The sequence below is a fragment of the Passer montanus genome, unplaced genomic scaffold, assembly GCF_014805655.1.
Source record: "Passer montanus isolate IOZ18808 unplaced genomic scaffold, ASM1480565v1 scaffold14, whole genome shotgun sequence".
Lineage (NCBI taxonomy): Eukaryota > Metazoa > Chordata > Aves > Passeriformes > Passeridae > Passer > Passer montanus.
The window spans coordinates 5,525,910-5,548,814 of NW_024360941.1; the positions used below are offsets into that span (position 1 = coordinate 5,525,910).

Below are 22,905 nucleotides of genomic sequence, written 5' to 3' on the forward strand. Positions count from 1 at the left end.
TGCTGCTGCTGCTGCTGCCGCTGCCGCCAGGTGAGGGGCGAGGGCGGCCCGGCGTGCGGGTGCCGGGCTGCGGGGCTGCGGGTGCCGGGCTGCGCGCTCCCCGAGGGAGCGGTTCTCTCCTCGGCGTTCCCCGCCCGTGGGTGGCGTGTGCCGGTATGTGTCCGCCGCCTGGCGGGGCCCCGGTGCAGCCCGGCCGCGTTCGCGGGTGGTGTCGATGGTTTCGTTGCCTTGCGCTTCCGCGCGCCCGGGAGCTGGGGCTGTGCGGTGCCTTGGCGTCTGCTGCGGTGCTTCTGCTGCCGGTACGAAGTGGCAGCATCGCCGTGCTGTTGCTAAGGGAGAAAAACGATAACTGGTGTTCTGGATACTGGTTTGGTGTGCTGCTCAATATGTGAGAGTTAATTACGCGTTGGAATGGGCTGCCCGGGCAGGTGATGGAGTCACGCTCCCCGGAGGGCTTTAAGGATGTGGCCCTTGGTGCCCTGGTCTGGTTGGTGGGGTGGCGGTGGGTCATGGGTTATGGATTATGGGTGGGTCATGGTCACAGGGTCTCAGAGCTCTTTTCCACCCTGTGGTTACGTGATTTGTGTCGGATTTAGACTTAAGTGTGCCAGCTGAGGATGGACCCGTGTCCTCTGGCCTGTGGGTTGCAAGCCTGTGTGAGAGTGGAAGACGGACCTGTTAAATGGGTCCAGAGGAGGGCACTGGAGGTGGCCAGAGGACACATCACCAGTGGGGAGAGGCTGGAAGAGCTGGGTTGTGCAGGCTGGAGAAGAGAGGGTCTAAGGGACACCATACTGTGGTACATAGAGGGGGCTTTCTGCAAAGGCTTGTAGTGACAAAGCACAGGGCAGTGTTCTTAAACTAAAAATGGATAGGTTTAGATTTGGCATAAGAATGATGCTTTTTACAGTGAGAGTGCTGAGGCACTGGAACAGGATGAGCAGAAAAGTTCTGTGTGCCCTGTTCCTGGAAGTGTTTGAAGGCCGGGTGGGATGGTGCTTTGAGCCACTTGATGTCCTGAAAAATGTCCCTGCCCATCCCAAGAGAGTTGGACTGTTAAATGATGTTTAAAAGTCCCTTCCTGGCCAAACTAGCAAGGAGCCTAGTCTGTGGAAATGGCATGAGTTCAGAGCACCTGCAGAAATGCAGCCTCTGTGGTTTTGGGAGCTGTGAGGAAAAGTCCATTACTGAGGGAAAGGTGGATTGTCTCAAGTAGCTGCAGTGTTGATGTAATTTGCAGGGATTTTGGTTCACAGCCATGAGAAAAATGGGACTGGATAATCAAGAGATCACAGTTAATTAATCTCTTAAATATTTTTTAACCTTTCCATTGCTCTTTTAATACAGAATACAATTATCCTGCAAAAGCCTTGAAAGAAATTTGGCTAGTAATTTATTCTTCTTTATCCTTTTGCTCCCTTGACATAATCTCAAAACCTAGGAGCTGATTGCCTCTCAAATTGGTTTGCCTCTCAAACCAATCTAAAGCTTTGTTCTTTTAGGCTATTCTGTATGAAGAGAATCTGCCTTCCTGTCCTTTCTCAGCTTTAAATTTCAAACTAGGTAACGACTCTATCATTTGATGTTTTTTTCTCTGAAGATTAACTTCTGTTTATTGACTTTTTCTCAAAATTTGCAGGTTACTTACAGACAACTAAAGAGGAACTGTAATTGTGATGTTTTATGATTGAACCATGGCCATGAATGACAGCGTTAATATCTTGAACTCTGCTTATCTGGCAGTGGAATATATAGACTCCTTCTTACCCGACAATCCCCTGCAGCAACCATTTAAAAATGCCTGGAATTACATGCTGGATAACTACACAAAGTTCCAGATTGCAACTTGGGGATCACTTATAGTTCATGAAGTTTCATACTTTTTGCTCTGTGTACCAGGATTTATCTTTCAGTTTATACCGTACATGCAAAAGTATAAAATTCAACAGGTAAGAGAAAGTTATGAAGTATACACTGACTTGTCTTTTATTAGTAAATTTAGTAGTAATTACTTTTATTAGTAAATTTACTCTGTGTATGAGGAGAGAAAGAGAAATGGATATTAGGGAAGAAAAGGAATTTTTTTTCTCCTGAAGAAGAGTTATGCTTTCCCCCATGGTGTTATAGAGAGGAAAGGGCATGTCAGTCTTATTGTTAGTAGTTTTACATACATGGTTGCTTATATCAGCAAGGAAAGGTGAATAGAATACTGGCATCTGGTGCTAGAGGTGTGTCTTAGTAGTATGAAATAATTACATGGTGTGCTTTTTTTAATAGCAGTGATCTTCTTCAAAGTACTTCTATGCACATCCTCTTGAAAAGATTTTGAAAATTTTTGACAATGAAGAAAGCCTGGGATGGATTGCACACTCCTAACTGGGGGCAAAGGCACATCCAGGCACATTGGTTTCCCCTAGTTCATTGTAATTTGAATTAGAAGTTAATAACACCAGCTTCTGAAGTTACTGCAGTAATTGATAGAATGTCTCCCTGCAAAAACTGAATGGTTTCAAGACAATTATTTCTTCAAGAGCTCGTCTCTTCAGCCTCTCTTTATTATTTTAGCAATGGAAATGCATTCTGTGGTGTGAAGAAGTAAAGAAAACTTGGATTGTGTTAAACTGTTGAGTATGAAATGTTCCTGCTAACTATAAACACTGAAAAAACAAAAATAGTTTGGAGGTGTCTGACAAGACAGCTTATCTTAAAACACTAGCCTAGAAAAATGAGATTTTGATAAAACTGAATCCAATCCCATGTTATTTGTGTTGCTTGAGTTAATCTGTATTACTGGAAGGCATTTGTCTTCCAGGGTGAAATTAAACTGACTCCAAATGAATTTTTGGAGCACTTCACTTGTATACAACAGAAACATATAACACAATGAATTCTTTTTGCTTCATTTTAGGATAAACCAGAAACATGGGAAAAACAGTGGAAGTGTTTCAAAACCCTCCTCTTCAATCACTTCTTCATTCAGCTTCCCCTGATCTGTGGTACCTATTACTTCACGGAGTATTTTAGCATCCCATATGGGTGGGAAGAGATGCCAAGATGGTATGTAGATTTTTCTGATATGGTGATGCTGAGTTACATACAGCTGGAGGCAGAATATTTAACAATTAGTGTTGTCAACTCTAATAGGAAATAATTTTTTTTGGCAATGTAAACTGTGTTTGTTAATCATCCTTCATTTGCTGCTTAGCTGGTGTAAGAGCTAATTAGAATTTTCTGAACTTTTTAAAATGGCCCCAAACTGTTCTAATCTCTGGGAGAGAAGGGGGATTAGGAGGGAGATTATGGAAGCAAAGCAAGATTCCTGGCTGGGTGGGTTAAATGTTAGACTTTCTGGGGGTTTTATTTATGTAAATTTTTTAATTCCTCCTAAGTATCTCTACCTTCCTCCTTGTTTTATTTCATAGCAGTAGAGTGTTCCTCAAAGGAGAATGTACCACCTTCACAGTGTTCTTTTCTTGCACTGAGCTGATGGGCTTTTGAACAAAGCTGGATTAGCTCTAAGGTGCCCCCTTCTCCCCCACTCCCCCCAGCAGCAGTAGTTTTTTTCATCTCAGAAGGTCATCTTTCTTGGAGAGCTGTTTGCTCTCTGGTGTAGATGGCTGATGCTGCTCTTGGTTTTTTATCAAGGTCTCACACAATCTGTGGTTGTTCTCTGTAGACTGCATTTGTAATATTGACATGACAGCTTGTTACACTGACTGTGAGTTAACCTGTGCTAACTCACTTCAGCATATCAACAGATGAGCTGATAAGCACCACAGCTTTTTACCTGGTAATCAGTATTTTTTTATGTTAAAAAAATAGTGCACTGCTATTCAGTCAGTAATAGGTATAAGCATTTCTGAACATTATTTCAGGAAGAGATGTCTGCTAGTATTTTCTATAACTAATAGATCTTCTGCTTTTTAAAGGTATATTCTGGTTGCCCAGTGTTTTGGATGTGCAGTGATTGAGGATGCCTGGCACTATTTTCTGCATAGATTGCTGCATCACAAGAGAATATACAAGTATATCCATAAGGTTCACCATGAGTTTGTTGTATGTATTACTTGATTTTTTTTCTTTAATAATAGCTTTTAGTATATGTTTCATAGAACTTACTTAAACATCTTATTTGAAAGACCTAAGAATTTTGCATTCCTTTGACAGCGTGGTTAGATGCCTTTTCTTAGGCACTTTGTCAAGAGCTGTCATCCATTTTGTTTCTGAAAACACCTCCTGTAATTTGATTTCATTTCAGTGAAATGAGAGATCACGCTCTTGCTAAAGTTTGATCATATTTATGAGCAAAGTGAAGTGGACTTTCAAAAATGCACATGTAGGTCTCATTGCTAGGGGAAGGGATGTCTGGATTTGGTTGTTCATCAGTTCCCCACCACACAGGCTGTTACCCAGATCCTGTAAATCCCCAGAACATGATCAGACAGGCAGCTCTTGCACAACCCCGGTGTGTGCATCATGTACTTGATCCAAGGAAGGGATTACAGCTCTGGATGAGGGCCTCTGGAATCAGTATGGCCTATTGTGCAATTCAAATACACAAATCTATCAAGAGCATGCATTTTGGGTGGTTCTGTATTTAGTGGTGTTGGAGCTGGCATTGAGCACCAGGCAATGAACCACGCTTGGCTGGAGCCAGGTAGGATCCAGCAGTGCTTGCACTTGGTAAATGTACTGCTGTGTTCAGGAGGCACTGCCTGTGGAGCCCAGGAGTCAGTGCTGTGAGTTTCTGTGCTGCTGTGTGTAACCTAGGCTGTGCCAAAAGGAAACTGCAAGCTGCTGGGTCACGGATGCTTTATGCATGCTGCCAGCAATAGAGGAGCTTGGTATGGATTGCTGCATGCATATGTACAGACATCTGCAGCAGCAGCTGCTCTCTTCCTCTTGCTCTTGGCAGCCCCTCAGGTCTCTAGCTGGAGCAGCTTTTGGCCATTATTCTTGAGAGTGGTTGGCAGTTCTCACAGAAGTGATCTGTAGCCTAATGGCTGTTTCGCTAAAAACTTTTCCTGACAGTAAAAAGAGATTTTTTTAAAGTATCCTTAAGACAAAATGGACTTACTTTTTTTCTGATGATCTTATTTGTAACCTTCTGTATTGGGTTAAAATTTTTAAGCTGTTCTCTGTATATTGTGTTCTGTGATTGAAAACTCTTTAGAATGTCTTTTTTTGCTAAACCAAATGTAGGAATGACTGGGGTGTGTGTATATATGTATATGTTTTATATCAATCTCAAAATCACATTTGAGGGGTACAAATTTATTTTAAAAAGTGTTCAAAGATGAGAGGTTTTTCATTTTTATTTTGATAATAAATTTTTAAGTGAGTCCTGCTTCTGAGAATATTTTGGCTTCCTTCTTTCTTCTGCTTCCAAGACTGGATGTATAGCAAAGCTGATAGGAGCTTGCCAAACACTTTTAATATTCCTGAAATAACGCTTTGACCTGGGGTAATGGTAAGCCTAAACAAAAGTTTTCAATTTTTCAACTAGTAGTGAAGTGTTTGGAATCACTAATAGAGTGATAATCCTTATTACCTTGGAATACTGTTTTTCCAAAGAGGAGCTAAATATATGTGTTATGGCCCTTGCTCAATCACACCATTCCCTTTGCCCACAGCATTGTTCCATTTGTCCCATTGTAGTCTTGTGGGGTAATGGGAAAGGGAGAGTATTGCAAAATGGTGCTTCTGATTTGGGAGTACATAAAACTGAAAATGGTGACTGTTCCCTGTCTGTTATTTCTTTCTAGTCTCCATTTGGAATGCAAGCAGAATATGCACATCCTCTGGAAACGCTTATCCTTGGAGCTGGCTTTTTTATTGGAATTGTTGTTTTCTGTAACCATGTGGTTCTTCTGTGGGCATGGGTGATCTGTCGCTTGATGGAAACCATTGATGTACACAGGTGAGAGAGATGCTCGCTGCTTCTTAATAATTGTTTTTTTCTCTTGTCCCTACATCAAACTCACCTGTCTCTGTCACTGAGATGTACTTTTTATTTTGCACTAAAGTGTTTCTGTGTCTTACAAAGAATGAGACAACCTTAAGAGTTAGCACTCTTCTTTGTTTTGAGGTAGTGTTAGCAGCAGGTCTTGCTGATTAAAGGGAGTGTGGACTATCAGCTAGAGCATCTCAAGGAGGGTTAGAGAAGCTAGACACCTGATTGTGATGTCTGGTTATTGCTATTTGGTGTGCAAGTGATCTTAGGCAGACTGGAACACCAAAAATCGATTACAAAAGGTGATATTCCAGCCAAGAGTTCTTTCTGTTTAATATTTTGTCAGACTGTTTTCTTGCTCAAGAGAAACTTTGTGTTCTGTGACCACTGAAAACACATGCATACAAATGTGTTTAAAACAAATGCATACATTTCTTTTGTTTATTTGTTTGTTTATTTATTGTCAATAAAAAGGACAAGACTTCATGTTGCTGTAGTAGAACTGACAAATTGGCTCCAAAATCTTAGGGCAAATCCCAGTGGGCTTAGTGTAGTTTATCTGCACATGAATGAGATTTTCTTTGCTGTGTTCAAGAGGCAGGGGACACTAATAGTTTTTTTTGGAAATGATATTATTAACATTTGACCTTGTATTTGTAAATATATTATGAAGCACATAGGGTCTTATTGCAAATTGAGTATCGGGTGTTTCAATGGAACATAAGCCACCGGTAAATTCATGGTATAAAGCATTCCAGGTTTAGTCATGTTTTGCTTGTAAACTTCCTAAAGTATATGTTGTGACATACCATAAACTCATTGATAAAAAATACAAATTTCCTATTATAATTGTCATTTTAGCTTGTTCTCCACGTGGGGGGCTTTATAATGAATTGCCTTGCACTCTCCCCACTAGGTGGTGGTAAGAGGCTTCCCAGTACTACCGAGCAAAGGAGTTGGAATCCCTCTAGAGCACTGTTCTGCTTTTAATCTTACTTTAATCGTATATTTTGGATTTTAAATATTTGAAGAACTTGCAGTGATTTGATATGCTCTCTGATGAGCTGCTGTGCTGATGGCCATAGCTTATACTTAATGTTACTTCTTGTTCCTCCTTCCTAGAGTCACTCTAAGTTAAAACTGCTAAGCCAGCAGGAAGGCAGCCACTGTGATTTTTTAAGTTACCTGCTTAAATGTTTTTTGCATTGCCTAGTAAACTGAGCTGAAAAGCAATTGCCAAAGGCATTGTGAGATAATCTAGTCATTTGGCTAGAAGTGGGGGGAACTTGTCTTCATGTTAAGCCAGTATCATAGTGATTACCTTAGGACCTTAGAACCATTGTGAGATAATCTACAGTCATTTGGCTAGAATTGGTGGGGAACTTGTCTTCATGTTAAGCCAGTATCATAGTGATTACCTTAGGACCTTAGAATACTATAAAATATACTTCTTTCCTAGAAATGACAAGTTAATGTCTATATTTTGTAGTTTATGTCTCAGAAAAATCCTTACCCTAGCTGCTTTTTTTTTTCCCTGCCCTGCAGTGGCTACGATGTCCCACTGAACCCTCTTCATTTGGTGCCTTTCTATGCTGGGGCCCGTTTCCATGATTTCCATCACATGAACTTTATTGGCAACTACGCCTCGACCTTCACATGGTGGGACAGACTCTTTGGTACAGACTCTCAATTCATTGCCTATCAAGAAAAAGAGAAGAAGAAACAATGCATAACGAATAAGAAGGCTAACTAAATTTCCAGTGTAAAAGTCAACCTTTGCTTTTCTGTAAAGCAAAATAGTGATTGGGTGTTTAGCATAAATCTTGTTCCCTGGCTACTGAGAGGTAGGGAAAAACAGCTAATTGAACTGCAGTATCTTTCTAATGGGAATGTTTTCTATTTTATACATAAGTACTGCATATATTTTAACTACAAATTTAAAGATGATGGAAAAAACAGAGACGATTTGTGTCTATCTTTTTTTTTCTGACAAGAAAAAAAACAGGTCTATCTATAATGTTGCCCATTTTTGGATCCGGGTAGAATTATGTATGTACACCGAAGTTGGTCTTAGTTTTTTTAAATATATATTCTTAAATTTATAATATCAAATAGCAGAAGTTATTAACTAGCATCAGCACTGTATTATTTAAATATTGGGTAAAAATTGCTTAAAACCAAAATGTCTGTTACTAGGAAGCTTTGAGAGGTCTTTTGCACACTGGATAATGTGAACGGCTAATAACAGAATACCTGGCTAAACATGAGTTATCAGAGACATTCCTGATCTAGATTTATTATGTTATTTTAGATTACAGGTAAAAAGAATAGAAATTTTTATTTGAAGACACTGGTTTTTGCTGCTCTCTTGAAGTTGGTCTGTCAGTGTACTTAGCATTTACATTACATTCTTCTCTGTGTTGTAATTTGCTGATCTGACTTGTTGCTATATTTGCACTTGTGACTGATGAAATAAACGTGGTTTGGTTTGATGCGTGTACTATACTTTTCATATGCTTTTAAACACAAAGCTGTGATAAAACCATGTAGGATACAGGGTCTTACTCTTCATCTCTTTAATGAAGAAGCATTATATTTTAGGATTGTTTGCAGCAGTGTTATCTGTTAAACTGCTTACAGAGGCAACAGTGCGAAATGGAAAAAAAGAACATGTAAGTTCTGCTGGATTTTGTTTTGAAGGACTTGCATACATATCTGCCCATGTAGCAACATCTTTTGGGATGACTGCATTCTCAGGCTGCAGCTTGATCACAAGCTAGAAGCTCAAAATCTACTGCTTGAGTTGCACTAGTCACAGAAGCAGTAGTATAATATTTTGGAATCTACTATAAGTGTTTGTCTGTTGCACAGGAAATAACAGTGAAGTATTTCAGAAGGGCTTAAACCCTTAAAAGATCTTCCACTCTGTACTGTCATGTCAGCTGCTCTTCAGACCTCAAATGCCACTTCATCTACTCGACAAGTCCCTTACACAACTTTACAGTGTTTTGCTTACTCAAGAACACACCTGAATTTTAGTGCTGCTTCACATGCAATTGGTATAACTGTCAAAACAGACAATCCAGTGAAAGTGCAGATGAGATCAGGCTTCTAACAAAAAGTAAGGTGTTAATGACATGCAGAATGACTCAAATATTACTTGAGATGTGGAAGTAGTTCAGATTCCTTTTTTGTACGTGTTTTGTAGGAGCTTTTACTTCTTTATCCCTGTTGAAATTCAGTATTTCTCCTCTTCCCTCTAAAAAGGAGTAAAAACAATATATTTGATTATGGCAGGTGAACAGAAGCTGAAATCCCTGTCTTGTTCAGTTTTTAGCAGGGACTGGTACTTAAGCCTTGCTGAATCCATCTGCACTGCCTGCCTGAACTCTCCATGGTGGAAGCAGCCTCTTTAATCAGATTTCAAAGATGGCTATTATCCTCTGCTTTGTCAACTTCCACTCCCATCCTGCAGCTGCAGCTATACTTTGCTTTATTTGACTGAAGCATTAGCCTAAAAACAGAAGGAGCTTTCAGAGCTTCATCTTTTCCCTGTGAACATCATTCTACTTGTTTGTTTTCACCCTGCTGGCTTATGCCTCTGCTCACACTGCTGCAAAATTACACAAAACTGGGAGCCACTTGCTCCAATATTCCAGTAAAGGTGTTTGTAAAAGCTTGGTGTCTCCTTGTCTATTGGAAAGATGAAGCAGAGTGCTAAAAACATGATGGGATTGACTTAAAAAGTTATAATGTATATTCCATTCTTCAGAGGTTTAAAAATAAAGAATGCAGTTTAAACACACTATCATCTAGGGAAGCGTGCATGGGGTTTTTCTGGACCTTTTAAAATTAGTTGAATTCACGTTTTTCTGACACCCATTGCTATTTTAGTTTTTTGGGTTATTTTATATACATCCTTAGTGTACAATGTGATCACATCATTGCTTTTGATCTTCTGTCTTTAACAAATCTCTAGAGAATATGCAAGCTGTGCTTTATAAATGTATTTCTTGTGGAACAAAAATGTGCCTGCTGGACCTCTCAACACAGGAGCTTGCATTTGAAAACCACAGGCTTGCTTTCTTCAGGACTCACATGGACCTGCATTTTACCACCACCTCACTGCTTTTTCAAATGTAGGAGCCTGTATTTATGAATGTGATGCTGGCGAGTAAATGACCTACCTCATTCCTTTGTGTCTTTTATGCAAATGAAGAATTGTGTTACGAAATTAGATTTTTTAGATTTTAGGCCTTTGTCAAATAAGACTACTGATTTTTCCCCCTCAGTATTTTGTGAGAGAAACTATAGAGTACATGCAGATCTGAAAACAAAGAGGTTTTTGTGCAATAGTAAAAAATGATAAACATATGGGTTAACAGTTTTGGGTCTTCACCATGCACAACAAAACCTTACACAATCAGTTGTCCTTTATCTTCTTCAACAAGGAGACAGATTTAACTCTTAAATGTGGTAGGACAGGGGAATCAATGAAGGAGGAACACTTTCCACTACATTATCTTTTCCTGAAAGTCTGGTTTAGTTTAATTAAAGCTCATCAGTGGGAAATAACAGTTTGTACCTTCCATTAGGATATGAAAAAACAGTTTTGGGTCTTCACCATGCACAACAAAACCTTACACAATCAGTTGTCCTTTATCTTCTTCAACAAGGAGACAGATTTAAATGTGGTAGGACGGGGGAATCAATGAAGGAGGAACACTTTCCACTACATTATCTTTTCCTGAAAGTCTGGTTTAGTTTAATTAAAGCTCATCAGTGGGAAATAACAGTTTGTACCTTGCATTAGGATATGACAATAATTAAGTCCTATGTAAACTATGAATTAATTTCTTGGAGTTAATGTCAAAAAACCCCATGGAAACTGGAAATGTTTATAAACTATAACAATTAGGATTGCAAAATAATCAGCTTTTGGCAGCTGATATGAAATACAAAATAAGGTGGTTTGTTTTACACTATCATACAGTGTGCCAGAAAATATTGATTGATATTATGATTATAAGATTATATTACTTCATTTATTTTCCTCACAGAGTTATGTTGCATGTTTTATGATATTTTTTTAAACTGTGATACGTTTCTAGATTTTTAATGTTCTTTTCTGTTGGAAAATTACATTATTGAAACTTTCATTATGGCTGTTGGTAGTTATTGTTAACCACAGTGTCTGGTTAATTGCCTCCAAATTTCTGCCCCAGTTATGGCTGCCTCTCCTGCTCTGGCAGCTGCACCCCTCTGGTTCATTGAAACCTGTAACTGGCAGGTCCAGGGAGAAGGCAACTTTGTGTCATTAGTTCTTGCTATAATTTTCTGTCTGTGAAAGTAGTAAACACAGTAGTCAAGTCACTTTTCAATTTGTTTTTCACCTGCTCACCAGATGGTATCATCCTCTAGGGTAAGGCATTCCTTCTGTTTCTCAAATCACTTTTGTGGCTTGTCTCTGAATTTCCAGTCTTGTTTCAGCTGTAGATATCAGAACTGTGTGTCCATGCTGTTCTCTCTAAGACCACCTTGTGATATAATCACATACTCCCACTTAACCATTATCCTTCTGTCTAAGCATTGCAGTGGAAAATGCAGTCATTACCCATCTTTAGTGATCTCTCAATGCTTCTGGCAATGCTGCTTGCCAGACTGTCATCTGTGTTTTACATTTCTTGCTCTTAAGTGTAATTCACAATTTGCTGCTCTGAAATATTTAAATGTGCTTGACTTAACAAGTAAATCACATTCCAGAGCTGCTGTATTCTTATTATTCACCATTCTTTGTCATCCACACATTTTAATCAGTTATGATTCACATTTATGTAATCACTGAATAAATTAACCCTTGGACTTGAAATACCAGTCCCTGGGGAAGACCAGAAGAATGCTCCTCTAAGATCATGATTCACCATTTTTAAAAGGCCCTATCAGCCAGTTTTTCAAACCCTCACAATGATCCTGCATGGCAGTTTCTCTGTGTGAGTACTTGGCACCATAGCCAGGCTGTAGCATCTCTCAGAAACAACATTCCAGTCCAATATCCAGGACCTAGCATCAGCCCAGGAGCAGTTTTTACTCCTGCAAACTTGAACAAGAGGCAGCAGTAACTCACTGCTATTTGTGTAGGTGTAAATGTCAAATACATTTTGTAAGAAATTGAAGTTGCAGTCTATAGAGTATCACTGCAGAACTGTTACACATATAGGATGGTCACCCCCCATCAAGAGAACAGTTCTAAATACCTGATAGGGTTGGGTTTCAGTAATGTGTGAGTCATCCAAGAGCTGGAGGCAATAACATATTTGCCCTTGCAGTAAATAATTTGGAAGGTGGGTGGGTTTTTTCCCCTCTCCTTTTCTGTCGCCTCCTGCAGAAGTGACTTGTATTTTTATTATTAAGTTTTTGGCTGGCAGTAGTATTTCTTTTGCCCTACCTTGTTGCTGTCCTAGTGTAAAGGTTCCGTACCTTCTCACACGCAGCCCCTCACAGCACAGACTCCTTCTTCTCAACACAGCCAACAAACTCCATCTCTCCTCTCCCGACCAGCCAACCTGCTCTTTTATAATACCCCTCTTAACTGGATCCAGCTGTGGCCTATTAAGGGCAGGCTTGTTCTTAATGCTTGACAATTGGCACAGCTGTAACTCCTTAGGGGTGAGATTACCTTCACCACTTGTCTCTATTCTCCTACCTTTTATCTAACCACACCACACTACCTTACATTAATCACCTTTTCAAGGTACTGGAAAAGCCTCAACTTCCTATATCTCAACCCTGTTTTGCAAGTCTATCCAAGAAATAGAGCCACTGAGTAATGCAAGACATATTGAAGGTTGGAAATAGATGCTTCTGTCTTGAAGACACAGCTTCAAGTGACCACAGCTGTCAGGTGTAGTATATGGGAATACAATCAGCACTCTGGTAAGTTTTATAAAATTTTCTTTTAGTTACAGTTATCTCTATCTCCTTGTCTGGTTTGTCAATGCCAAGATCAACTGTTCTGTCTTTTAAACTGATGGGGTAGTTTTATTTCTAGCATTAAAACTTCTTTCCAATTACAAACCAGAGAGGTTTAGTGTTTCCATGGTGTATGTATTAGCAGTAGTTTGTTATTAATGTAACTATTTACTCTCAATCACAGAACGTTTTTAGGATTTCTGAGGTTCCATATGTACTTCAGTTGTTTGCAATGGACATGGATTTAGGGTTATCTTTTTGAATAATAAAAGAAAATAATTGCCTTAGCCTTTTCGTCTTGCCACACAAATAAAAAAATATTCAAAGACTTGTAAGTCTTGTTAGTAAAATTCTGTGAGTGAGTTTATTTTGGAAAATATATGCTTCCTGGTGAGTAATGATTTGCTGAAAAAGACAAATTCAGAACAAGTCAAAAGTATTGGAAAATTTGATTCAGCAAATTCTCTTTGGCCAAAGGAATGAAATAATCTGTAAATATATGAGTGTTATATGTATGGTTTTTGTACATGTAGATTTGTCTATAAATAAGTGCTTTTGGAAATGCTAATGAATTTCTTTTTGTAATTACCAAGTTATTTAGTCTGTGTCTGTTGGCAAAATATAACTTGCTATTTGCTGCATTGTATTCAGATATAAGAGACAGGAAAAACAGACTTAAAATCTGTTGATCAGTAGGTTTCTTGGAGCATGTGTGCTCTACTCACTGCTCTCACTACTATCAGCTTTAAAGGCCATGCCCAGCTGCCTGGTTATGCTTACAGGCTGGGAATGCCCTTGGGGTTGGAGCATTCCTCTGAGACTGAGGCAAGTGCCAAAACTTTTTACATATTACAAAGAAATTTGGCCTTTGAAGATAATCATCCCTGAACTATGGAAAATAGGAGGAAGGATTAGATACAAAGGAAGACATCAATTTATTCCTCCTACTCAGTTCTGCATATGCTACTGTGTTGTCTGAGAGTTTAAACATTGTTTTTTAATCCCTTAATAAATTAGTATGTGTGAACTCAAATATTTGGTAGTATATAAACCACCCTGCTTTACAAAAGATATGTGTTTTTTAAAGTACATATTGTCTTAAGTTTTTTAAGAGTGGGGGTGAATAAATATGAAAACAGAAGTAAATCCATTCAGATGTAGATGTAAGACTACTTTTATGTAGTTGAATAATAATTCATTGCTTGAGGAGATGAAAATAAATAGATGATTTCCCAGCCTACTTGTATCTTTTAGTGATGTACTTTGGTCAATTAAATTAGAAGAGAAGCCAATGACAGTTACTACAAGAACAAAAGGGAGGCTTTTTGGATCAGAAAGTTCTCCCAGAAAATGATAATGTAACCAGCATCAGCAGATTTGTTTACTTTGTATATTGAGTGCAAGGAAAAGTGATGAAGAAAAAAAGGAATATTTAGCTTGTGATGCATGTAGCAAATACTGCTAAAGAAGGTGAATCTTTTGAATGTTAGCTCAGCTACCGTTACTTGCAGTTCCTGTCTGGAGCCCTGAGAGGGCTGCACATGTTGCACATCGTTCTAAAGCAGTGTGATGTTATAAACAAATTTTTTTTAATGTAATCCAATTAATGCTGTTAGGAAGGGTAGAAGAGAGAGAGCCCTTCATGAACAATTTTTTTTATGTAATCCAATTAATGCTGTTAGGAGAGAAGTCAGAAAGAGAGCCCTTTTGTGATCCTAAATTCAAACAGTGATCTTTGGTCAGAGAAAACACCATATCAAGGAGTCTCTTACATCCAGGTCTTGCAAAACACTTAGCGCAAATTAGTGTAGTGATAACCTCAGAGCTAATGGAACATGCTATGACAGGCATCTCCAAAAGTTTTCTAGCAGTAAGAATGAAGAGTTGAAGGCTTCAAAAAGTGCTCTGACGGTGCCTTTGCTTGTGGTTGCCTGGAATTAAACTGGGCAGGGCAGCTTCTGAACCCAGTTGGCTTTGAAAGATGGTGAGAACTGGAAGGGCTGAACTTTGGTTCTTGCTATGAAGAAACACATCAAATAATTCAGCACTGAGATTTAGAGCTCTGAAAGGTAGGAAGTATAGGTAAATAGAGACAGATATTCAAGTATTTATATGGTAGTTTCACATTCAGGTCTGTGGTTTAGATGCTGAATCACTTTCTGAGCTGGTACATAACCAAAGGTGAGTGAAAACATTATCCTGGAAGAGATTGTGTCCATTATCAGCTTATTTGAAGTAGACACCCACAATTTTGGAAAGTATTCATAATATCACCAAAGATCATTAAAAACAATCTTCCTGAAAATTGATTCAGTATTAATTGGTGATAGAAGGAGGTGTTATACTGGCTCACCCTTTAAAATCAGAATAAACATGCATTAAATTATTCAGAACAAAATCCTGTTTGTAGAAGGATGAATTGGATGTGTACTTTTCAAAATTTTGAACCTCAAAGTTTTCCAGCAAGTCTTTGTGTCCTTAAAAAAAAAAATTAAGCAAGCAAAAAAGCCCAAATCAACAACGTGATATGGAAGTTGCTCTTCAGCAAGCCTTTTGCTTTCAGAACTTGTCCATTTCAGGCTGTTTCAACATAATCTAAACAGCTGTGCCTGTGAAGACAAGTTGAAAAGAACAAGGCTTCCGAAGTCCTGTAGAATCTGCAGTCTAGAAGAAACGGATTTATTAATATATGGTTAATGGCTCTTCCCACGAGCATTTGCTTTGAACAGACTGGAGCGTGCTCTCTAAGTACTGTGGGTATCAGAAAATAAGTCTAGCTTTAGTCTCTCCTTCTGTAATGCAGCAAAGACACCTCATAAATGGGGATCAAAGCGACCCTGCAGATGACGCTTTATAGTTTTCCCCGTCAGTCAAATGCATCCGTGTTGCCCTGCAATAGCACTGAATCATTCATGGAGCACTCTGTCACTTCACGTCTGTGGCAGTGGCTTAGCCCGCTGGGACCGCGTGAACCGATGAGGCGGTGCGGAAAGCGCGCACCGGGATTCTCGCAGCGTTTCCATCGCAGCCGGCAGATGACAGCAGCTTGAGCGGCTTTGGCGCGCGCCCTCCGCGGGAGCGCTCGGGACGCGGAGCGGGGCGGAGCGGCCGGTCCCGCCCCGCCCTCCCGCCGCCCCCCGGCTCCCTCCCGCTCCCTGCTTCCCTCCCTCGCTGGGTGCCGCCGGCGCTGGCGGAGCAGCAGGCGGGCGGGATGGCGGCGCGGGTGCTGCTGCTGGCGCTGTGCGCGGTGCTCGCTGCCTGCCGGGCCGCGGCAGAGCCGGCGGCGGCGGCCGCCAGCCGGCGGCGGCGGCTGAGCGCCGAGGAGGGCATCTCCTTCGAGTACCACCGCTACGCCGAGCTGCGGGAGGCGCTGGTGGCCGTGTGGCTGCAGTGCCCCGCCATCAGCAGGATCTACACGGTGGGGCGCAGCGCCGAGGGCCGGGAGCTCCTGGTCATCGAGATCTCGGACCGGCCCGGCGAGCACGAGCCCGGTAAGGGGGGCGCGGCCCGCACCTGCGCTCGGGTAGCGGGGCGGGCGCGGCCGCCGTGCCTGGACTCGCTGCGGCACCGGCTCCGGCTGCCAGCGACCGTCCGCAGCCGGCGCGGGGCGGCTGTGTGCCGCTGCTTTAGCGCCCGGTGCCGCAAGGAATGCCTGGAGTGCCCGTAGCGTGTCCGGAGCGGGCCGGCAGGGCAGGCGCTGGCCGCCCTTCCCCTCAGGAACCGCAGCGCCCGGGGAGCGGCGTGCGGCCCCGCGGATGTGTCACCCACCGCGGCACGCTGCGGGTGCCTCGGGATACGTGGTTGCGCCTACTTAGAGTTTGGGACACCTTTATCAGAGGGAATGTGATTGATGCCGTGCGCTTGTATTGCACCTACGATTGTGTCAATTTCATTGTTTTCGCGTTTAGAATCGCTAGTGTCGCTGATGTCCGTCTGTGAAAGGGCTTGTCCGTGAGGGCTGCTCGGTACCTTTGGCCCAGCCATCAGCCTTCTGCAGTCATGTCCTCACAATTCCCTCTCTGGGTTACACCACTGGTCTGCAAGTCCGTGACTTTTAGGTGGAGGTGTGGCTTCTGTGGCTCTCCGGGGATTTGGCCAATACAATTAGTGCTTAATATTCTTCTTTATGGCCTGAATATAACCTTGCTTTGTGTCCTCAAGAGACTTAATGTTGGGGCTACAGATAGAGGTTATAGGATATTGGACATAAGGGGGTTGTAAGAGGAAGGCAGGGTAGCAAAGCATTGTCTTGGAATGAAAAATGTAGGGAATGAAGTGAAATTTGAAAAATTTCTTTGTGGTGTGTTACCATCTTGATAAGAGGGGGTAAGGATCCTGAAGCTAAGAATGAGTCTATTGCCACTGTGTAATTTGTACACGAGTGCTAACAGTAATTCTGGGATTTTGCATTGCTGCCAGGGAACAGCAGCTATAGCTCATTTATGTGACTGTTGTGTCAAGCCAGCTGAAAGGGACAAAAAGAGCAGCACACTGTGCAGCTGAGATGGGGCTATGCCTCTTCCTGGAGACACACTTCTCTTGGTGTCAGTGATGTGAGAAAGGGCTTGTCACTGAGCCCAAGCTAAAGGGAATCCAGCAGTATATGAATAACAAACTGCAAAGAAGAAAATTTCCCATGGATTGCATCCACATACAAGCTATAGGCAATGTCAAACATTTCCTGGAATGTGCTCGGCACCTTACTAAGGGAGTCCTATAGACAAAAATGCCACATGTTGCACTGTCCAAATCACGTGTCATGGAATGTGATGAGGCCTGGCAATCTTTAGTGGTGGATGCTGAAAATGCTGGTTTTTGAAAGGGATTAACCAGGGTTTGAACCACAGCAAATTCATTGTTTTATTTCAATCCTCACTTTCATTCTGTGAGGTTCTCAACATTTCTCCAAAAGTGGAGTGCTATTCCTGTCTGCAGTGATGCCTGGGAGAAACTTGGGATCTTTTTGGGAAGGGCACCAAGACAGACCTCATGCATAGTTTCCCTTGCACTCCTTAGAAAGAATTGTAAAAACATTGATACCACCCCTGCTTCTTTATTACAGAGCCTAAGCACCTATATATTGTGCCAATGGTTGCATTAGAGGTGTTTTCTTCTTAAAAATGTGCCCTTTCTTCTTCTGTGTAGTAAAAGGCAGCACTGTTTATTTTTCTATGGGAGCTTTTTTAAGCTGTGCAGTAAAAGAAGTGGAGCCTTGTACCCGCCTTGGCAGGAAATATGAGACTGATTCTGCTCATACCTGAAGGGGGAACCCTGCTCTCTCTTACCTTCCATGCTTGATTCCCAGGGCAACACACAGAGTAAGGATATTTTGTGTGGTAAAGCTTGCAGGATCAGAATCTGATTTATTATTATTAAAAAATGGTGGAATCAAAGACACACATATACATACATATAGTTACTTTTCATTTTTCCCAGACAGCCAAAAAGTTGTAAGTTCCAAACATAATCACTTCCTGCAGGACATGCTGAGTGTCACAGGAATTATTTTCTAAATATAAGGAGGTATGAACAAAATATATGCTGTGGTTAATAGATTTATAGTCTATAGAGAGCTCATGCTTCTAGAAGTACACAGGGATGATACCTGAATAATCTAGTGAACAGCTGTGAAACAAAAAAATGTTTGTGTTCACTTTGTGAGCAAGTTCATGACAAAACAGATCAGGAAAGTGTCAGCAGAGCATCAGTAAAGACTCTTTGTACTGAGTAAAGAGGCTTTGTACTGAGTAAATCAAATACGGCATATACATGCAACCATTGCATAATCACATGTATTGCATGGCTGTGTAGCCTTGTGTGAATGCATTTGATTGTATGCAAGCACATAAATCAAGTCCAATTTTTGAGTATCAGCTATTTTTGAAAATTAATCTGTAATATATGTGCAATATTTGAAAAAATTGCTTGAGAAAAATAGGAAAACTTCAGAAATGTGCTTTAGACCTCCAAGGCAACTGGAAAAAATTCTCAGTGAATGAAGAAACTGGAACAAATCATAATGGCCTCATTTTTTCCTGGGGTAAATATTCATTAGGAGGATTTTTTAAAAGTCCTGATACTGCATTGGAAGTCAGAGTTCACTTCACATGAGCCAGTCTGGTTTCTTGCACAGTCATACCACTTGTCTTTGCGAGTGTTGGAAACCTGAATTAGTCGCTTGTGCACCGCGAGCTGAGCCTGCACTGAGCTCTCCCCAGGACATGATAAATGCCAGAAGCGTGAGACTGCCTGAAGCTTCTGATGCTACATTAAACACTGAGAGAATGTGCTGCCTTTCTGCAAACTTGAACACCACACTACCTGTGCTTCAACTCTGCTTCATGCCACATAGTGTTTGGACTAATATTTGCAATTTTGTGCATTTTGTGTTTTTTTTTTTTTTTCTGTTTTTTAAAAATGTTTGTTTGGGCATTTATTGTGGCAACAATTTCTTTAGGGTGATACGTGATACTGCATTTATATGGGAGATTGGAGCCTGCAATCACTAATGGAAAAGAAGCCCTTGAATAAGGAAAAACACAACCCAGAGATGAAGGTATTTGAACTTTATCAAGTATTATACCAAGGCAGAAGACATCACTTTGAGTCGCCGAGGGCAAGGCAGTGAAGGCAGAGAAGACTTGAATGAGACTGTGTCAGTGTAGCAGGTGTTGCATGAACGTAGACTGGAAGCAATCAGAATATTTTGGAGTAGCTTTGATTGCATGAGAAAATACAGTTTCGTCCCTGTGCCCACCAAAAACTGGCAAAGTTGACAGAAGCCTGTGGACAGCAAGGTCAGACAAAATGAGAAGAAAACGGGACAAATTTGCTTTGATGGCAAAGCACAGATTTATTTTTGTTTTTTTTCTGGGACAATACTTTGCCTTAGTTCACATGCAGAATACCGACTATTCTTGAGAGAGGAAATAGCCTCTTGCTGTGGATGTCTGATGTTCTGTTGAAAAGAATGTTAATGATTTTATTGTTCATCCTTTTGCCCACAAGCATCTTTAAAAATACTTCAAATGGAAGGAAACTACTACTAATTTGTAGTGGAGTGAGACAACTGATTTTCTAGAAATTGACATAGTTTGCAGTTTCAAACAACAAGGCATCATGAAGTGGTGCGGCAGGAGCACACCGTGTGTGAATTGAGCAGTGCAGCTGTGACTTGGAACATTCACAGGGCCCTGTGGGTGTGACTTAAGTCAATTTTATGAGGTGCAACTCAGCTACAATAATTCTTGGACCCATCACTTTATCAAAGACTCCTCTTGGCAGGGTGAGGAAATGAGCTGGGTTGGTCACTGCTGGCACTGAGCCTAAATAAGCTTCTAGGCTTCCCAAATTGCAGCTCCTGTACTAGCCCCTCCAAAGCCCCCAGATGCGAGGCTCTCAGTTTTCTCACACCTCAGCCATGCAGTGCTAGTACCATTTCCTCCTGCAAAAAAATACTTAGAGGGTGACTAAGAGAGAAGTGAAAATCATGGCTCTGTATTGATGAATGGAGAAATCCAAGATCTGTCTGCTAATACAAACAGGTTTTTATTCTGTCAATGAAGTGCTCCTGTACTCAGCTGTGGCACCAGCCATGCAAACTGGTACTTTCAGTGGTAAGAAGTTGCCATAAGTAAAGCTGATGAATTTACAGGGAGAAAAATTGTTCCTCATAATGCCTTCATCACTGTTGCACAAAACCCATTTAAAAATATTTCTTGATTTATTGTAATCTAATGACTCTGCAGCTGTTTAAGAGAACCATGAGCAAGTGCTGCTCTTTTTCAAAAGACAGCAGGAAGGAGAACGAGCAAATATGTAGGAGGCTGCTGAGGTTTCAGGCCAGCATGGGCAGGAATCAGCTGTGCCACTGTAGGTGGCAGCCAGAGTGGGGTGACCACGGGATGTCACCTGTGGGTGTCATGGTCTGCCCTGCTTCAGAGAAGTGGGTGCAGAGTCCTGTATCCCTGGTGATGTCAGAAAGCACACAGCTTGTCTCTTGGTTATGGAGATGTCATGGATGTCACCTGTGGGTGTCATGGGCTGCCCTGCTTCAGAGGAGTGGGTGCAGTGCTGGGGTTGGTGGCAGAGTCTTGTATCCCTGGCGATGTCAGAAAGCACACAGCTTGTCTCTTGGTTATGGAGATGTCATCAGACACAGATGGTCTAACCTCATTATCTACAGTTGATGGCACTTGATTTTCTGTATCTTTCTTTTCTTTGTGCCCCAAGTCTGCATGTAAAAATCTTATGAGCTCTTTGATTGGACCTGTTGATCCTTCCCATATTTGAAAAGCATTAATACAAATTGCACATGGCAGGAGCTTGTTATTAAATCTAGATAATGGAGAGCAAGCCCAGTTTGTGTGCTCGAGGTTTAAGCAAACACCAGTTTATATCAAGGGCCACTCATGTAGTGTTCCCTTTTTGAAGGGAGATGTTGAAGGGTACAGGGCTGGTGGATGTGTGTGCACTTTGTTCATACTCACCCAGCTGCCCTGAACAAAGGTAGGGGCTGTAAATAGGTCGGTGTCAGCAGAGCACTTTGTATCAGGAACACAGGAGATGCTGTGCTGGCCCTGTTGTGCTTTCACCCTTTCTGTCAGCTGTGCTTTAGCTGCTCTCCTGCTTAGGTTTGCAATCCTCTTTAAAGGTGAGCTGCTGTCTGGGCACTGCAGCACCAGGCGAGCAGGAGCAGGGCAGCTGCTGGTGCCTCTATAGGGAAGGCTAGAAAATGCAGAGTAAAACATGGTTGAGCTTATTCCTCCTGTAGCCTTCTGCATTTGGAATTTTTCTTTCCTTTGTGCCTCAGGGAACAGATTTTTCAGAGCTTGTGAGGACGTTCTGGCTTTCTCATCAAAAACTGTCAGGGATATGCTGCTGACTCGCCTGCTGGGAGTGCAGATCTGGGGCGGGCTGTACCTCCTGCATTCTGCAGAAGGCTGAGAAGCTGTAATTACCTTTCCAGCAAAATCCCTCATGGGTTTTTGTGCCGGTTAGGGTATCCCTCTGAAGTCACCCAGCCAGGATTTGGCCTGGGGTAGCTTCTGGCAGGACGATTTTAACACTGCCTGCATTCAGAGAGGGATGTTCAGTGTCCTTCACAGACTGTGCAGGTTGTGCAGGTTTCAGGAGGGCTGTAAAGCAGCATGAAAATGGCTGCATGTATATGCTGAGTGAATTTTTTAGACTTTTAGATTCTTCTTCCTTAATTTTATCTTTCTTAAATAATATTTCCTTAATATTTCATCCTATCTCAGTTCTCGTGTTCAGCTAAAAATAGAGGTGTAAAATACAAAACAAGAAACGTCTCACAGAACTGGTGCAAATCAAGGAGAGGCAGACACATTTACAGATCTCATTCGCAGCTAGTTGTTAATGCCATTCACGTTCCCATTGAAGTCAATGGAAATTCCCAGTAAGTGTGGTTAGGCAGCTGTGCTAGGCAGTCTGCAGTGTTCCCGACAGATACAGTGCTCTCCTCACTCCAAATCGCTTCACTGACAGGTATTTAAAGACATCCCTTCTTGTCAGAACATTAAAGAAGGGGTTAATAGAGGCTGTGTGCTACCTGCGGAAACACAGTGCATCCCAGCTACTGCATCTCCGCGGTTTATCTTTTATTTACTGGAATAACACAAATGGTAAACAAGCTGGGTGAAAAAGGTCTGTAATCATTAAGAATAAACATGGCTCTACAGAAGGCAGCTGTTTTACTTTTCAGACTTGAAATAAGTCTGAGTATGCAGACTATTCAGGGTTTGTTGATCTGACCCCGACTGCTTTTGACAATTCCACTCCTTTTGAAAGAGTTGATTACTTTAATTTCTTTCAAAGAGAGGAGTTGTCATCACCTCCCACACCTTCAGAATGCCTTATCAGTTCCCAAAGAAGACAGAAGGGGGGGGCCTGTTTTGTTGTTGTCTCGTCTTAAAGTGATGTTTTATTAGGGTGGCAATAATGCAGACTCCAGAGAATTTGTG

At 41.5% G+C, this 22,905-nt stretch overlaps 2 protein-coding genes across 2 annotated transcripts in view; both read left to right on the top strand.

Moving 5' to 3' along the window:
- The first annotated feature begins 1,639 nt into the window (after window positions 1–1,639).
- Window positions 1,640–8,443, top strand: MSMO1 (methylsterol monooxygenase 1). Its single transcript, XM_039700228.1, has 5 exons — window positions 1,640–1,949; window positions 2,909–3,057; window positions 3,930–4,056; window positions 5,766–5,920; window positions 7,499–8,443. The coding sequence occupies exons 1-5, from the start codon at window positions 1,695–1,697 to the stop codon at window positions 7,704–7,706; spliced, it is 894 nt and encodes a 297-aa protein (XP_039556162.1). The 5' UTR covers window positions 1,640–1,694; the 3' UTR covers window positions 7,707–8,443.
- A 7,629-nt stretch (window positions 8,444–16,072) lies between these two features.
- The window catches only part of CPE (carboxypeptidase E), a 57,063-nt gene continuing 50,230 nt past the window's right edge, over window positions 16,073–22,905 (top strand). Inside the window, exon 1 of the mRNA XM_039700128.1 lies at window positions 16,073–16,413. Coding sequence (XP_039556062.1) covers window positions 16,134–16,413 — 280 coding nt within the window. The 5' untranslated portion in view covers window positions 16,073–16,133. The remainder of the gene's footprint in view (window positions 16,414–22,905) is intronic.

Coding starts and splice junctions, on each gene's coding strand:
- MSMO1 (XM_039700228.1), top strand. CDS start 1,695: ATGGCCATGAATGACAGCGTTAATATCTTGAACTCTGCTTATCTGGCA. Junction 4,057..5,765: donor AGGTTCACCATGAGTTTGTT/GTATGTATTACT, acceptor ATTTCTTTCTAG/TCTCCATTTGGAATGCAAGC. Junction 5,921..7,498: donor GAAACCATTGATGTACACAG/GTGAGAGAGATG, acceptor CCTGCCCTGCAG/TGGCTACGATGTCCCACTGA.